The sequence below is a fragment of the Vanessa atalanta genome, chromosome 14, assembly GCF_905147765.1.
Source record: "Vanessa atalanta chromosome 14, ilVanAtal1.2, whole genome shotgun sequence".
In the NCBI taxonomy this organism is placed as follows: Eukaryota; Metazoa; Arthropoda; class Insecta; order Lepidoptera; family Nymphalidae; genus Vanessa; species Vanessa atalanta.
Genome location: NC_061884.1, coordinates 1,125,710 through 1,144,210, shown reverse-complemented (window position 1 = coordinate 1,144,210; position 18,501 = coordinate 1,125,710). Strand labels below are relative to the sequence as shown.

Below are 18,501 nucleotides of genomic sequence, written 5' to 3'. Positions count from 1 at the left end.
TCGATTCTGTCTTTTTAATCTGGCAACATAAACATTGACTGATTCTCGTCATGGCGGGAAAATTGATGGCATATATGTATAATTTCATTGGGCGTGATGTAAAACAAATATAAACGTATTAATAATACTATAATTATTATAAAACTATATAAGAAAATATAAGAAACATCGTTTTTCTTCTTAGCCAAGTTCTTTCACAATAAAGTTTGACAGTGAACGAAATGCGCTGAGAAATAATAAAAAAGCTCATGACGCGTTGCGGCAAAGTCAGAATTAACTTGGTGGTAGGGCTTTTACACGCCTTTTTGGGTACCTATCCAATACTTATAATATAGCAAATCTTTATAGTGTCTGTAAGTAAACCAGTGTAACTTTACCCGTAAGGAACATAATACTTGTTCCCAATTTTAGTGGTGCATTGGTGAGATGAGAATACTTATTAAAGTAAATGATTATAGGTATTGTTGTTCACTTATCACAAAGAGACCCATTTGCCAGATACCAACCTATACAAAAAATAAAAAACACAGCTAAACCCTATAGATTGACCAAAATCATAATATAAGCATCTTTGGGTCTCAGAATTCAATCGAATATAAATCTATTAACAAATGCTGAAATGTAAGTATTTTCACACACAGTGATGTTTAAGAAAAGTCTGAAAAGTAAGAAAGAGTTCAACATCCAAAGAGTATTTATTCGATAAAGGAAATTGCCAAAGGATTCGTATCGTATTTAAATCTGTTCATTGGTAGTGATTGCAAAAGTTTAAAAAAGGTATCCCACGATCCAAGCAAATGGGGTCGGAATGGCATCCTTTATGGGAAATAGGGGACAGCTTTATGTATATAGAATAGTACATTGTATTGTAATTTTGTTTAAAATAAGAAAATAGTATTAGATTTTAAGGATCATTTTGAGAAACAAAGGTCTGAGTAGATTAAAATTTTCAATCAGCTATCAGAATGGGATGGAACCATGTCAAAATAAATCAAAATTGATAGATCTCGAGCAAAGATGCGATAGCGAAGTTCTGAAGATAAATATTTTACCGAATACGTCAAAAATGTAAGATAATTTAACAGATTATATCTACGTAGGTATGTATGTGTATGTATGTTTGTTAACAGCAGAAAATATTCACCGAGATTATTTTTTAAATTGTTTATCTGTCTTACTAATTATTATTATTCAAATCATTTTAAAAAATAAAATAATAAAGCAAGAAAAACCATACGAACAAGAAAAAACATCTCGCGAGCATCGACACGAGTTTGCCGACGTGACCACTATCAGGTGGGCCGCGCGTGTCCCAGTTCCAAATGGTTGCGTTTCATTAGCTATTTCTCCATATGTACTTATCAGGCAAACATCCACAGTTCAGCACTATTTTTGCCTATTTTGACTGTCATTATTTTGAAGTTCTACTTCTTTTGGTGCTTTATGAAGAAATATTGTCTGTTTATTTACGATCCGCGTACAAAGGGTGTTATTAAAACTACACGATAACGTTGCTCGATAAAATTATCATCAAATAGATAATTTCACACTTTGTCTAAATTCACAATTTATTTACAAAAAATGTTAACATTTGTGTGTGTTGGTCGACTGGATGTAAAAGGCGGAGTACCGTGAGCTCTGGCGCACTTTGGAAGTGGCCTATGTGCAGTAGTGGATTGTGCTTGGCTAATAATAATGATGATAAGTGGATCAAATACTTTACAAAATAATTCAATTACTTACTGTTTCTTCTTTGTATACCGTTCAAGTTTTCATTCTTTTTTATTTTGGGTATTAATTTGGTTTATCAATTACCGTAACTTACCACAAAAGCTTTTTATGTAAATAAATCTCTATCGGTGCGGCTTAAGGTTGAAAATCCTGTATTTATAACCTCCCTTAAGATGTGATCTTGCCGCAATAGACAGAAGTTTACGACCGATCTTTATTCTTTGCAAAGAGTACGATTTGTATTTACAATTCGATTGGCGATATTTTATTTTGAGCCAGAAATGGACGGTAAATTCTTTCCGATTTATTATGTTACTAGTGTGTACCTACAGCATCGCTTGCGTATGAGGCAAGAGTTAGGTAACCATAGTATGTTAGTTTCCGGACTTCAGACCACGTGCATGCACAATTTGATCATAATCACTTAATACGAGGCAAACTCACAGACGAATTAAAAGAGGCGGCCTCTTTCAGTAGATCCAGTGATTCTAAATATCAACCCCTGGTAGGTCATTAAAAGTTATTGGGTTGGTTTGTAATATCGAGATAATTACCAGCAATCCGTATTCTGGATATGACAGTATTTACATTGCCGTGCTTAAGAAAGTACTTACGTTAAGCTGATGGTTATAAGCTTTAACTACGAGTATCTTAACTTATGTTAGATTTGCCGTACCATCGGATTATAAGAGTAAGGGAATTGAGGCTGGCCGAAATTTGTAAGGCCAACATCAGATAACTAAGTAACTATCACCCACTTTTGGTTTTACACCGAAACTTATTGCTTTATAATACGGTATATCGTTATCTTTATTGGTCCTTGACTAGTTGTGTTGGCAGATGGAGCGAAGTGAAGCAAGAAAAACGAATACAAATTCCACGTAGTGCGAAACGCTGCGTCGATTTGTTAATATATCGACGTATTATCGTTCTCTTTTGATTTTGTATCCGCTTTTGTTACTTCACTATAAAGCTCTACGTGCTCCAAGTGTCTTTATAGGTTTTGATGACCACTCATAATGATATAATGATGTCATTAATAATAGACAAAATGATATGAATTAAAAACGTCTGGGATCAACATGATAATATAAGATAAAATTGTCGTTAGAAAAGGTCAATTAAAACAATAACAAAAAAAATTATGTAAAAGAAAGAGATGGATATATAGAGAGAAGGAAAGAGAAAGGAACAGTAGCCTGGAGCCATAACGCTTTTTCCTAACTCGACGATTGCTGCCATTTCAGTCGACTCTAAGCTGTCTAAAAGAACTTCCGTTCCAAAAATACAAATCAAAGATAAGATACATTTAAGGCATGGACAAAATTTATTGTCTGTGGAAATACAAATCTATACCAATATTGTAAAGTTGCAGAGTTTGTTTGTTTAGTTGAAAGTAATAATCTACTGGTCCAATTACAAACAATCTTATTAGAGTTCATTAAAAATTTACCGATTAAGGCTATATGTATGACGCTACGACCTCTAGGGTCGGAGTATCAATGATGAAAATTATGTCCTTTGAGAGCTTCCATTGTATGCACTGCGTAAATGGTCAAGGTTTTGTAAAGTCATGTACAACAGAATTTGTAATATGGTCGATGAAAGTCTGGACGAGCTAGTGTAACAATAAAAAAAAATTGTACTGAGATTTTTAGTTCCTTTTACTTATGAATAAATAATTTTATTTCATGAATTAATTTATTATTATGTGAAAAAGTATCAGCACTCTTGCTTCTTATAGATTGAAAAAAAGGCGAAACTTTCAAATCACATGAACGAAAAGTTGGATTTCATAAGAAATTATCATTTCCCTTTCACGAGGTAATACGGAGAATTCTTTCCTCGGGAAACCTTTTGATTGATGTTACTTGAAATTAGAGAAAATATTATTTGAAATCGATGTAAAAGTAAACTAAACTTACTCTACTACATTCTCTTTGAAATTCTCTGTGGTATTTTTGATTTGTATTGTTATATTTTTATGCATAAATTTGAACAAAGAATGTAATCTCATTTTTTTTATTTAAGATTTAGGTAGACGGGTGGGCAAATCTTCTACTTGGTGGTAAGTGATCACCAAAGTGGTCACTAAATATTGACCATTAGTTAAATCACACAATGCGCCATCAATTTTGGAAGCTATGATGTTATGTTTGTAGAAAAGTATTATAGATGGCAGCTTTTCTTAAAAATATTCAAATATATGGGAGGGATTACCCACCCATATTTTTGTAAAGTTTGACAAGAACGATACCGATCGTCAGCAAAACAAAGTTGGAAGTTGTTTATATGTCCCGAGAAAGTCTGACTGTGATTTTTCTTTTTACAGAAACATTTCTATTTTTGAGATTGGGTACACTGTACACGATGTTTGGAGGAAAATTTAAAATGCTGGTTTACACGTACTAAAGTACTAAAGTAGTACACGAAGCTCTTCCACTTTGCAGATACAGAGCACTGGTGCAGTGGTGGTGGAGTTTGGGCTTATTCCATCCACTCACCAGTTAGTTTGCTACCAAAAAATGATGCTTTGATTTACTGTTTTCCATTTTAAATAGTTTGGGATGATTGACCTTGTATGATTGCAGGCATAAGGTATATATAATTTTAAAATAATAATTATCGGTGGATTACCTAAATAAGATATGGTTATTTTGCGCGAAGATGATTATTATCCATTTGATAGCCAATTTAATAAAATTAAAAAGCTTACCTCTGGACTAACTGCCTTTTTACTAACGAGCTTTTACGACTTGTTGTTATAAGACTTACCTTAAATATTTTGTTATTATCTGAGGACTTACCTTAAAAATTTTATAGTATAGAAACATCATGATGATACAAGGTATGTAGAAGGACCCGAGCGATGAGTATATGACGTAGTCGGTGCTGTTGAAGAGACACTGGTTGGGGCTTCTGTCCGGGGTATTGTTCAGGCCGAGAACAACGGGCGAGCCAATCGCGCCGGAGACCAGCCATGCCACTGCTATCATGACCCAAACGCGAGCGTTGCTCTTGTGCTTCGCGTATTTAATTGGCTGGGTGACTGCTATATATCTGTGGATATAATTGTCTCTAATTACTTGACAGGTTTAATTAATGTAACAGGCTGTTAATGTTCCACTGCTGGGCTAGTGCTACCCACTGCTAGGCTGGATTAACCTCTCCCTTTAGAGCTTTAGCTTTAGTTTTTTTAGGTTAAGAGCTTATTCCACCACGATGCGATTCCAATTCGGTTTAGAAGATATATGGGGCAGAATTTCGTTGAAATTAGACAAATGCCGGTCTCCTCATGATGTTTTTCTTCTCCGCAGAGCACGAGATTAATTATTAACATAAATAAAGCACATGGAGATTCAGTGGTGTACGCGTTCCAACCACTGGGCTATCTCATAATCCTAATCATAAGACTAATTATTTGATTTACAAACTTGAGTGCTCGTTAAAAAAAAATGCTTTTGTACAACATTACAAACAAATTACACATGTTAAACGTCTACAAATACGGGATAAAACGAAGCATTTCTTATAGAAATATTTTTATATGAAGATTCTCCTTTAGTGCACGTCTATAATAGTACCTTTCTTGAATAAAAAAACGTACTATGTTTCATTTTTTTACGATATAAGTAGGCGGATGAGCAAATGGACCACCTGATGAAAATATTCCAACCTTGGGAGCTAAGATGTTGTGTCATTTGCGCCTGTAGTTACATTGGCTCACTCACCCTTCAAACCGGAACACAACAATAGCGAGTATTACTGTTTGTCGGTAGAATATCTACCAATTGCACAACCAAATAAATCTATTTCATGATATAATCGTTTTAAAAAAAATAGAACTAGATATCTTATTCTATACATACATAATATAATATACTTTAATGTCGGTTTTCTCGGTAATCTAGACACGCGGTAGCGTGTCAGCCAAGTTCTAGTAACAGAACTGGCTAGTAGCACCGTGTGTAATATTACACGAACCATTTGGAGCCACTTTTGACCTCCTCATAACTCAAAAACTATTTGACATAGATGTGTCAAATTTGGCTCATATATTAAGACTCGCGAGATACATATGTGTTCCAAATTTCATAAACGCATCTCAAATGGTTATTTAGATATTAACGTCTAAATATCGTCATTTTTATCACTGACTGACCTATAGATCAAAACTATATCCTACTTCCAGGTGACCTAGAAAGTTCAAATTTGGCATGCAGGTAGATAATTAGGCCAATATAAAGGAAAAAATCTGAAACTGGTAATTTTTTATCATTTTATTATAATTTTTCATTTTATTGGGTCTATAGGAACACTTATATACTTAGTTCCTGTAATAACTGTAATAATAAAAAAATGATGTAAGAACCAGCAATCAAAACTTATGACAGCCGGTCTTCAAGTGGATTTTAAGGTCTTCACGTGAATATATAACAAGTTGAATACCACCCTTAAGTTTTTTAAATCCAAATATTTCCGTTTTAGTACTTATGAGTATAGCCGACTTTCGTATTTATTACGTTATTAACTAGCATTTAGCGCACATCAATGGTGCCAAATAATTATACTTAAAAAAATAATAATAATAGGCATTTCGGTACACGGCGCGCGACGCGACGCCGGAGCAGCGGGTTAGGAGCGTTGCGATTAAACCTTAACGCGGACGTGTCTGAGCGAGTGGCAACCGCGCTCATAAGAATTATTTCAATACCTTCCGATGGAAACTGCCTAGTCTATTCGACTGCATATTTTTTGTTTGAGTATACTAGTATACAACAATAAAAAAGGTTTCGTGAGATTGTAGTAGAGTATGTATATCGTAACTGGAATGATTTAAGTTTGTACTCTAGCGCTACAAACGGGGATCCTTATTGCTTGGAAGAACAGTATCGAGCAAGCATGCTGATATCAGCAAAGGACTGATGAATGGGTCCAATGGAAAAATAGAGAAGGTACATTGGGGACGTCGATAACAGCAATAGCGCACGTAAAATAACAATGCTTAGCATATTCTACTATTATACACAAATTACAAGGCCTTCGCCTTGACGGTGCTCTTTTCGACATAGGCTCCTCTATATTAAGTAAAGAGCAGGCTTACGTTGGCCTCTCTAGAGTTAAAACCTCAGATGGAGTACATCTTATCAATTTAGGTCCAATTCAAATCAAGACACAAGAGAGCTCTATTGTAGAGTACAACCGTCTGCGCACGTTATACCACCCCTACTTGGCCAAATTAAGTATAAACAGAAAACGCGTAAAAAAAAATCCGGACACTGAATGGGCAATTCACTCGAACATTTCAGAGGTACCTACAAGAAAAATAAGAACGTATCAAAAAAAAGACAATTATACCCCCTAAACGTAGGAAAATAGAATAGCTTAACAAAAACCATTTGGTATTAATTTTGTTATTAATAAGTACCTATTAATAATTTATATACAAAAAGTAGTGATATCCCATCAAAAACATAAATGTAAAAATGAGAGCCAAGTTAAATATTATGATATATACCTTGGTTGTTGACTTCAACGACAAAAGAAGTGAGATCTAAATTTTTGCCAAGTTAAATAGCCCTTCTGAAATTTATTTATAACTACATAAAATAGCATTTCTCCTTATAACTTGGGATAATATATTGTTGCCTAAGGTCTGACTTGGCTAGTTCTTATATGTTTATAAACACAACTTGTAGTTTGTGTTTAGAATAACAAATTATAACTCAGAACATCTAAGAAGAATGGAGGACAGCTCAGTATTGCTTAGTTAGTATATACGTACATTAAGAGCTGTGATGGTCCAGTCACTAGAAAACATTAATCTTAACCAGATATTGCGAGTTCATATCTAGACAAGTACGATTGAATATTTGCGTGCTTAATTTGTGTTTATAATTCATTTGTAAAGGCTTAGAACTTACGAAGGCTATAATATAATTCTTATATGAGAACTAGCCAAGTCAGACCTTAGGCAACAATATATTATCCCAAGTTATAAGAAGAAATGCTATTTTATGTAGTTATAAATAAATTTCAGAAGGGCTATTTAACTTGGCAAAAATTTAGATCTCACTTCTTTTGTCGTTGAAGTCAACAACCAAGGTATATATCATAATATTTAACTTGGCTCTCATTTTTACATTTATGTTTTTGATGGGATATCTTCATTCCGAAACAGCGGTGTGTTTAAATTGAATTAATCTTGTGAGTGCTTGACTAAAGTTTATTCTTGATTTTAATTTTGCTTTTATACGTAATGCAGTAATGCTAAAATGGAGTTCGTCCAGACGTTCACAGCATTGCGATTCTTTGAGAAATAACTTTTTATCTCAGTCGTGATATATTGACAACCGATTCACAGTGATACGCAATTTTGATGCATCTACCGTATAGAGCCGAGATGGCCCAGTGGTTAAAACGCGTGCATCTTAACCGATGATTTCGGGTTCAAACCCAGGCAGCCACCACTCAATTTTCATGTGCTTAATTTGAGTTTATAATTCATGTCGTGCTCGGAGGTGAAGGAAAACATCGCGAGGAAACCTGCATGTGTCTAATTTCAACGAAATTCTGCCACATGTGTATCCACCAACTCGTATTGCAGCAGCGTGGTTAAACATGCTCCAAACCTTCTTCTCAAAGGGAGAGGAGGCCTTAGCGCAGCAGTGGCTACTTACAGGCTGTTAATGAAAAATCGCATACATTTTATACTTATTATAGTGAATCGTATATCAAATTCTGACTGAGTTTCTTATTACAGTTACTAATGTATAAGATTAGCAAACTCGTCTTGGCTTTCTTGCTTGACTAGCGACTGATGTTAGTGCAATCCGGATTGCATGTACTCGATAATTACTCAAAGCAATTATTGTGTTCCGTTGTGAATTATATGAGCCAGTGTAATTACGGGGATGTAATATAGAACTGTTTTGTCAGCGTATTAGCAATGACATATATACGGACTCCACCGCGCTATCCAACGTTGTTAATTGTAAATGATTTATTTCTAATGTTCATATTACGATATTCGTTTATTTTCTTCAATATATAGTGTGCATATATTTTCTAAGAAAACACTTGAAAGTCTACGCAAAACACGATCGTGAAATTTATAGTTGAAATATAACTGTTAAAGAATACACTTTTTAAACACTTTACTAGTGCAATACGAAGTGAGTTCTTACAGAATAGCAAAGTTTTTATTTAGTTAATATCGGAAAAAATAGTGATAGGCGATCAGACTGATATCTACCGCCAAACAGCAGTACTCAGTAGTGCTGTGTTCCGGTTTGAATGGTGGGTGAACCACTGTTATTACAGGCAGGCAGGCACAAGGAACAAAACATATTGCCAAGATTAGTGGTGCATTGCGAGGAATGGTTAATATTTCTTACAGCGCCATTGTCTATGGGCGGTGTTGACCACTTACCATCATGTGGCCCATTTACTCGTCCGCCTACTTGTATCATAAAAACAAACACCGAAGGATACAGAAATCATCCTATAAGGTTATCGTTTTTGTATAGGTTTTTTGAAACTCCTAGGAAATAAAAACCATAGACTTAATTCATTTTAACAAACAGTTTTATTCCTTATCGAATGAATAATATTGTATATATTGAAAACGTTTTCGCCGAAATAAATTTTTGTTTTTAGCGACAATATTAGAGTGACAATATTTTTGTTCAGACGCATGCAAAGATTTATGGATAGGTCATTGACTCCATTTCTCAATATACGAATTTCATATACTACTAGTAGCAAAATATTCACAATCATTTTTGAATCGTTATGGTTACAGGATTATAGCAAAGCCCGTTTTTAAGGATTAACTAATATTCCTATTGACCCTTCCAATTAAGCTTAAAGCTTGTGCTAGGGTAATAATAGGATAATAGCCCAAGAGATCTACATCACTAGGCGGCTCTTAAACCATTGTACTATTGACTCATAATTTAAATTACGATTAAATTTAATGTAAAGCTATCATCTATTCTCAATGTATAATTATGCCACTAACGAACCACAAACTAACTCAATATTTACATTTTATTAAGTGATATATATATTCAAATATATACAAATTCCTATTAATGTCTTTTTAAGTAGATAATTGTTCTGATACCACGGGATTATTAATTAGACATTATAATTAACCTTATAGTTGTTTAGAGGTTAAACTGAGTTGATACCTGTAACATGACGATTCCAAAGTGCTTTCTTAAATAAAGAATATTTTAATTTAATTTTATCATCTGATTTTGAAATTCACCAAGTAAATATAAGTAGTTACAACAATAAGGCTTAAATATATATTTTTTTAACGTTACAAAGTAAGTAACCATTATAATTTGGAGAAATTATTATTGATAGGATTCGTCGCTCGGTCGGATCCCTTTCGCGTTCAACCCACTTAATATCGAGTAAAAATTGATTCGGTACCTAACGAACCATCTGACTTTAATGCTCTACTTCAATGAATAAAATATTTTTCACTCATATTGTGGATTTTCACTTGAGATATTTCGTATATAAAATAGTAAGGATTAAGTCCTCCCTCCTCCTCCTCCCTACAGTTGAGAAAATTTGGAGCTTATTCCACCACGCTGTTCAAATGCGGGATACAGATGGATACACTTCAAAAGTATTCATAAAACCTTTATATGAAATAAATTTGTTAAAGTTTTTTTTAAGGCGGACAAGGCAGGCCCCTTGGTAACAAGTGGCCACCACACATACAAATAACACTGTAAGAATCATCAACAATCCCTTTGAAACTATCATTATATGTCCCTTGTACATTGCCGCACTCATCCTTCAAAACAGAACACAACACTACTTAGCATAGGTACATTAAACCCTTCTCAGTAGAATCTACATTTCGAATTTCGAATTCAATTAATTTAATCTTTCTTAAATGATAATGAATGTTTACCATTCGTTAACTAAATACTGGAGGTCATTTATAAACCATACAGTTTGCAGATGTGCATTGCATTTAATAGCTACAGGCCATCCATCTTGTCTATAATCAAGATTTCACAGGTGATTAACGCTGCATATTATTCTTAGCATGAACAAGGTGGTCTAGTAGCTACTATCTAGTATTGTGTTAGTTTAATTAAAGTACATGAGATTAAAGATTATACGTGTTTATAATAGGGACGGGTTCTATTTTCAAAGGGACGATTGATTAAGACGATGAGAGCAATTTGATAACCGCGGCTGTGAGAGTGTAAGTCAGGCGTTAAGAACCTTTTTTTGTACTGACAACGTTTATGCAAAGTTTCAACATTTGGTTAAGTTGTGACGTGAAATTATTATAAACTAGTTATCGTTCACGGCTATACTCGCATTTTCAAAGGAATATATATGTCCTCGTTTGGTGTACAGACTTGCTTCATTCCAAATATAATCAAATTCGGTTCAGTAGTTTAGCCGTGAAAACGTAACAGAGTTACTTTCGCAATTATAATATTAGTAGAGATTAAGTGAGGGGTGAATTTATTTTTATTTTAGAGACTGAACATCCACTACTGAATAAAAGCATTCCCTTGGAGAAGAAGACCACACAGAGTAGTAGTAGTGGAGTAGTAGGTTATTAGAATATCTACGTAGACTTCGGTACATAGTTGACAGATTCGGTTTAGTGGTGACTGGTGCAGCTCATTCTAGCTGACTGTACTAGTTGTCTTCGCGTTTGGACTCCACTTCCACTTACCATCAGGTGGAGTGGAGTCTCATGTCTGCCTGGACATAATAAAAAAAAATCCTTCACCGCTCAGGACGAAATTAATTTTAAATTCAAATCAAGCAAATGTGGTAGACTCCACTGTCTTTGGCTTAAATTCTCGTTCTCTAACGATTGGGCCGTAACTTTAAGCTTAAATAGAACGTAATGAATTTATTTTCATTAATATGTTTATATAAAAAACATCAAATTCAAGCTTGTGACGTCGCTGATAGCTTCACTTAATATAGTTTGTCATGTTTGAATCATTTAGATTCAAAATTGCTCGTAAGCTGCCTGCTTGAATAAAGTATATTTTGATTTTGATTTTGAATAGTCTTCAATTAAAGTGAGTGAAAATGCAAAACGTTTTCATATAATTATAGAATCACATTATATATTACAACCTTCTCCGAAACGCGATGCAACTTCTGCTATAAGTTTTATGTATATTGGTTTAGTAGTTTATTTATTAGGCATTACAAGAAAATGTCTCCACATTTATTAGTGCAATAAATAAAAAATAATATTGGACAACATGACATACATTACTCTGATCCCAATGTAAGTAGCTAAAGCACTTGTGTTATGGAAAAGCAGAAATAACGACGGTACCACTAACTCCCAGACCCAAGGCAACATAGAATACTAATGAACTTTTTCTACATCGACTCGGCCGGGAATTGAACCCGGAACCTCGGAGTGGCGTACCCATGAAAATCGGTGTACACACTAGTCGACTACGGAGGTCGTCATAGGTCGTATAGGTCTTTTCATATATTTGTATTCGCGTATCACAATTGTTACGAATAGATTTCGAACGCAGGCGAACAAAATTTAAACAAAAATATTAAACATTTCTCCATTCCGGAAGCGATAAGCTACACTCCTTGCAATTCGAGCATTTTTCATTTTAGTATAAAAGTCCAGAGAGCATTCGTTAAAAGGTAAAAGGAATCTGTGTCTCGGACACAGAAATATTAGGAAGCCTAACTACAGTTAAACTTCGAGCACTGTACAAATCAATTTAATGCTCAAAAGAAGATTACAGGAACTTATGGTCTCAAAATATAAAATACAAGAACGAAGATGATTATCGCCGAACGCCCAGAGGTCTCGAAAAAAAGTGTCGTCGTTGCAGGGTCCCTTCTCCTCGGTCGATGACGTCGGACCTTTGATGACGTCGGGCTGCAACGATTGGTCGACAGGGCTTCGTATGTAGTCTTCGTATGTAGCATTGCGAACAGCCTTATCTACATTATCGGTAATGCGTCGCAGGCAATATTTGCTCCACAAATTAATGAAGGCGCGTACATAAGCACCCCCCCTGGAATACCTTCGGTATTCTAGTTATCATCTTGATTTGGTAGAGGGCATAGTCTTGTAAATGGCCTCCGTACGCTGCCTCTCTCAGTCATGATATCAGCAACTCTGCTCACACCATCGATGCCGGGATGTAAGTGGATGACACGTCCCAAACGCCAATGAAGGGGTGGATTGTTGTCCTCTTGGAGAAGAACTAAATCCCCGACACGAAGAGGGTTGCACTTCTGTGTACGCCACTTGGATCGCTGCTGCAACTCGCTGACATATTCATTTTGCCAGCGTCTCCAGAAATGCTGGCGAGCTTGCTCTATGCGGTTATAGCGCTGCAGGCGAGTAGCCTTTTCTTCCTCCAAGACTGGAGCTGGCAGGGAAGACAGTGGTCGGCCAATCAGGAAGTGCCCTGGAGTGAGAGAAAGAAGGTCGTGAGGGGAAGAAGAAACAGGATATAAGGGTCGGCTATTTAGAATAGCTTCCACCTGTGCAAACAAAGTAGAAAGTTCTTCGTACGTGAGATTTAAATTGCCCATTACTCTTTTAATGTGGTGCTTAGCTGACTTGATGCCGCCTTCCCAATATCCCCCAAAATGAGAAGCGTAAGTTGGTATAAAATGAAATTTTATATTTTCGGTAGCTGCGTACTCAGATAGAGAGTTTTGATTTTCTTTTAAGAAACTACCGATTTCCTTTGCAACGGCAACGAAATTCCTACCGTTATCGGAATAGATTTCAAGCGGTTTGCCGCGTCGGGCAACAAATCTCCGTAATGTCATAACAAAGGCATCCTTTGACAGCTCTGTTACGGCTTCTAAATGCACGCATTTGTATCGGAAACATATAAAAAGACATAAGTAACACTTTGAAAGTTTTGCGCCGCGGCCTTTCTTATTTAAAATCATAAATGGACCTGCGAAGTCTACCCCTGTCGTAAGAAATGGAAATGCTGGTATAGTTCGTTGTGACGGGAGATGGCCCATTATAGGTGTTAACGTACGACCCTGTAAGCGCCTACATCGAACACAGTTGCGTACAGTGCGACGTGCGAGATTTCTGCCAGCTAATGGCCATATGTAGTTACGCACCGTATATAATAAAAGCTGCGGTCCAGCGTGCATTTGTTTTATGTGTTCGTATCGAAAAATTAAAATCGTTAAATAATGTTTAGACTGTAAAACTATTGGATGTTTCTTTTCGTAGTCGTAATTTGAGTGTTCTAATCTTCCGCCTACTCGAATAATGCCTGAATTATCTAAAAATACGTTAAGTGACTGAAGAATACTTTTACTTGAAATAAATTGAGTTTGTTTTAGTGCATTATATTCATCAGGAAATGACTGTATTTGAGCAAATTTGCAAAGATAATTAAATGAAATTTGTAATTCATCTGTCGTGAGAATCCCTCTTTTTTTAGTTTTAAGCGATTTAATATTATGAATGAATCGTAAAGCATAAGCAAATGATCGTTTTAATCGAATAAAATTAGAAAATCTTTCAAATTGAATTATTGGATCAACCACTAGAGCTACACTAACCTTTAATTCCGGCAATTCGTAATTAGTTCGTTTGTTTAGTGATGGCCACTCCGATTCAGAATTAGCTAAAAAACTTGGACCTGACCACCATAATTTGGATTCTACTAAAAAATTTGTTTTAGCGCCTCTAGAAATAAGGTCAGCCGGGTTATCATTTGTTGGTACGTGACGCCAATTCGCGGGAGTCGTGGTTTCACAAATTTCAACGACTCTATTAGCTACGAATGTCTTTAATTTATTTGGACTTGTATTCAACCACCCTAGCACTACACTAGAATCACACCAGTGTACAATTCGAGTTATGTTGCATCGTAAAGATTCTAGCACTGATTTGCAAAGCCGAGCAGCGAGTAAAGCTCCTAGCAATTCCAAACGAGGAATGGTGATGGGTTTGCTTGGATTTACCTTCGACTTAGAGCAAAGCAATCTGACCACTACGTTGCCATTTGAGTCAATAGATCTAAGATATACGCATGCTCCGTAGGCCGATATAGATGCGTCGCTGAACGAATGCATTTCAACGGTATCGGGTGAATTGCATAAAACAAATCTAGAAATTTTGACTGATTCCAATACCACCAAATCAATTTTCAATTCATCCCAAGTACGCTTTAAGTCAAGGGGAACGGGTTCATCCCAATCCACCTTACGAAGCCATAGTTCTTGCATAAGAAGCTTAGTTCGAATGGTACATGGGCTAACGAGGCCAAGAGGATCAAAAATTTTAAACGAATGTGATAAAATTATCCTCTTGGTTGCTTGATCGTTACTATCGTAAGGTATATTTGTTAATATGTGCAAGGTGTCATTAAGTGGTTGCCATTGTAAACCTAAAGCGTTCGTAGACTCACTTAATATTAATGGATCTAAAGTATTTATTAATGAATTTTCAAAGATGGAAGGCACATTGGATTTGAATTTTCTAAGTGGAAAGCAACCAGAACTTAACACTGAAACAACAGATTTTAAAATATTTTCCAATTGCGGGATTGAATCGGCTCCTGTCAACAAGTCATCGATGTAAAAATCGTGCTGAATTATTGTTTTAATTTGTTCATCCGCACACTCTTCTCCTAACTGCCAGATGCACTTAGTGCTAAGATAACTGGCACTTGCGAAACCGTAAGTGACCGTATTTAGTCTAAGGGTTTGAATAGGCTGCGACTCGTCGGATCTCCATAAAATTAATTGAAGATTGCGATCCATTTCATGCACAGTAATTTGGCGAAACATCTTTTCGATGTCACCAGTCAGCACGTATCTATGTTGGCGGAAACGCAATAAAATGGAGAACAGGGAATCTTGAACCGTCGGGCCATTAAACTGTAAATCATTAATGGAAATACCAGATGAAGTGCGCGCAGATCCATCAAACACTACCCTTAATTTAGTTGACTCGCTGGTTTGTCGTAGTACTGCGTGATGGCATAAATAATAGCACGGATTTGGTCGTGGACCTTGTAGCACAGAACAATGACCTAACTTGATATACTCATTTATGAATTCGACGTATTGTGTCTTAAGCTGAGGTTGTGCTTTAAAACGTCTTTCAAGATTTAAAAACCTAGTCCTAGCTTGAACGTAAGAGTTGCCTAAATTGTCTGGTGAGTCTTTGAGAGGTAGACGAACACAAAATCTACCCGAGGAATCGCGAGAAGTGTGAGTCTTAAAATGTTGCTCACACGCTTTCTCGTCCTCGCTTAATATTTGCCTTAGAGGTAGTTCTTCTAGCTCAACAAATCGTTCAATTAGTTTATTAAGATCGTTGGATTGTGTACTTAAAGTTTGAAAATTACAATTAATAGTAGATAATTGAGAGTTCAAATATAAAGAGCCGGATAAAATCCACCCGAACTCAGAGTTTATTAGATATGGCTTATTAGAACCTAGATCCTTACGCTCGCTACCTATGATGCTCCAAAATAGATCAGCGCCGACTAGCACATCTATTGGCGATGGCTTGTAAAACGTTGGATCGGCTAACTGAACATCCATAGGTATATTGAGAATCTTAGTATTTATAAAAAACCTAGGAATATTGCCAGTCAGTTCTGGTAGCACCGGACATGTTAAATCGACGCAAAAATCATTGTGCAGCGATTGTAATTGAATTGTACAGTTGGCTTGGACACAATGAGAACTAGCATTTCCGATACCTATAACTTGGACAGGTTCCGTAGAAGTAGACTGTAAACATAGCTTGTCTCTTAATCTTTGAGAAATTAAACTTGATTGACTACCATTGTCCAGTAACACGCGCACCAGCTCGCCTTTATTAGTAATAGGATTTAACGCCCTAACTATAGCTGTAGATAATAAAGTTAATTTGTTGTTATTGTTACTGGCAAAATTAACGTTCACATCCTGTTGATGGACAGAAGTTGCTGGAATAGACGTGTTAGGGGTAGTAGCATCTGACGATTTGCAACTATTATTACAAAGCAAAGTATTATGTCGCCCTTTGCATTTGCGACACGAACCAAGACGACATGTGTAGCTTGTATGTCCAGTACGCAAGCAATTGCGGCAAAGCTTAAATTTAGAGACGAGCTCTTGCCGTTGCACTACCGACTTAGACTTAAAATTGGAACAATCATAAATACGGTGTTGGCCATTGCAAACTACACAATTTTTCATATTGTCCTGAGTAATAAGTTGTGCTGAAAATGAACCTCGAGTCTGTCCCCCCTTATGTCCTTTATTAGACTTGTTTGTGTTAGGGTGAGACAAGGAATCGAACCTTGACTTACTATGGTTATATGTTTCTAAAATGTCTGCACGATCCTTAAGAAACTTGTTAAATTGCTCTAAAGTAGGTGAATCAGGAAGATTGTTTCTGTGCTCCTCCCATTTCATACTAGTTACGCTCCCTAGCTGCGAAGTGACTAAATGAATTATAATTGTATCCCATTTAGAAGTAGGTTCGCCAAGGGTAGACAACGCACGTAAATTTTTATTTACATTGTCAATAATAGACCTAAGCGACCTTTCGCTTTCACGATCTGTTGCCTTGCTGTCAAAGTTAAAAAGAGAATTTAGATGACTCTTTATTAAAACTCTTTTGTTATCGTACCGCTCATACAGTAACTGCCAAGCCATGTTATAGTTAGACTCGGTTACCTCCAAATTGCTTATTACCCGAGCGGCCTCCCCCTCTAAGTAGGAATTCAGATAGCAAAATTTGATGGTGGCCGGAATTTGCTTGTTATCGTGGACAAGTGAACAAAATAGATCCCTAAACTCAAGCCATTTATAGTAGCTTCCATCAAATTTCCCTATTTGCAGAGTTGGAGGTTTGAAACCTATTCCTGATTGTTCATGACAACATTGCGATGAGTTACTATGAGCATCGATGGCGTGCGAAGTATTAGCTTCATTGTATTTATTTTGAAAACGCTGAGCGGTGGCAATGAGGCTAGCAAATTCGACCTCAATGCTATCACGCTCATCAATCTCCACATCCAACTGTGCCGAATTCAAAACTTCTATCTGAGTTTGCAACTCCTCAAAAGATTTTGATAAATTCTCTATTTTAGCGAGTTGTATGTTTAATTTCGATATCTCGACCTCATCGAGCTTGCTTAGGTTGTCTAAGTAGCTTAAATAATTTTTAAATTTGGTTAAACGTCCTTTAACTGAGCTACGTTTAGTAAGCAAATCTTTTATCTTCGCGTCCGACATGATTATTCTTTAAATGACTAAAATCTCGACTTCAATCGTAAACAAATTGTAAACAAAAAATATTAAATGAAATAAACAAATATTAAATGAAAGAAACTATAAAATAAACGCTAATGCAATGTAATTAAAACTTAATATTGTGGCTTACGCTTCCCCTTTTGTTTATATTACTTATCTCATTTAACCGGCGCGTGCGGTCGTCTATCCGCTAGCCGCGAACAATGGGACGGTAAGTATCAAGTCAGCTGTCCGCTCCACCTGTAAATCTATACAGAAAATATTTATAAATCATTTGAAAACAAACAGCTGATGAGGGAATGCGACAAAAAATATATTAGAAACTAAATGGACTATATAAACTTTAACAAAATGATTTAAACTACACAAGTTTCTTAGTCGAGCTTATCTTCAAAAAATAACTTGTAAATGGTAATAATACACAAGAATAAATCGCAAGATAAAATATTACTTATACTTGGATTGAAGTGTAGCTTGTGAATG

The 18,501-nt window shown here is 35.8% G+C and overlaps 2 protein-coding genes across 2 annotated transcripts in view; both read right to left on the bottom strand.

Moving 5' to 3' along the window:
* The window catches only part of LOC125068955 (dopamine D2-like receptor), a 72,103-nt gene that overhangs the window by 19,680 nt on the left and 33,922 nt on the right, over positions 1-18,501 (bottom strand). The window contains exon 3 of the mRNA XM_047678361.1: positions 4,539-4,791. Within this exon, the coding sequence (XP_047534317.1) occupies positions 4,539-4,791 (253 nt within the window). The remainder of the gene's footprint in view (positions 1-4,538; positions 4,792-18,501) is intronic.
* Positions 12,476-14,517, bottom strand: LOC125068846. Its single transcript, XM_047678179.1, has one exon. It carries the CDS (start codon positions 13,900-13,902, stop codon positions 12,811-12,813), a length of 1,092 nt encoding a protein of 363 aa, XP_047534135.1. The 5' UTR covers positions 13,903-14,517; the 3' UTR covers positions 12,476-12,810.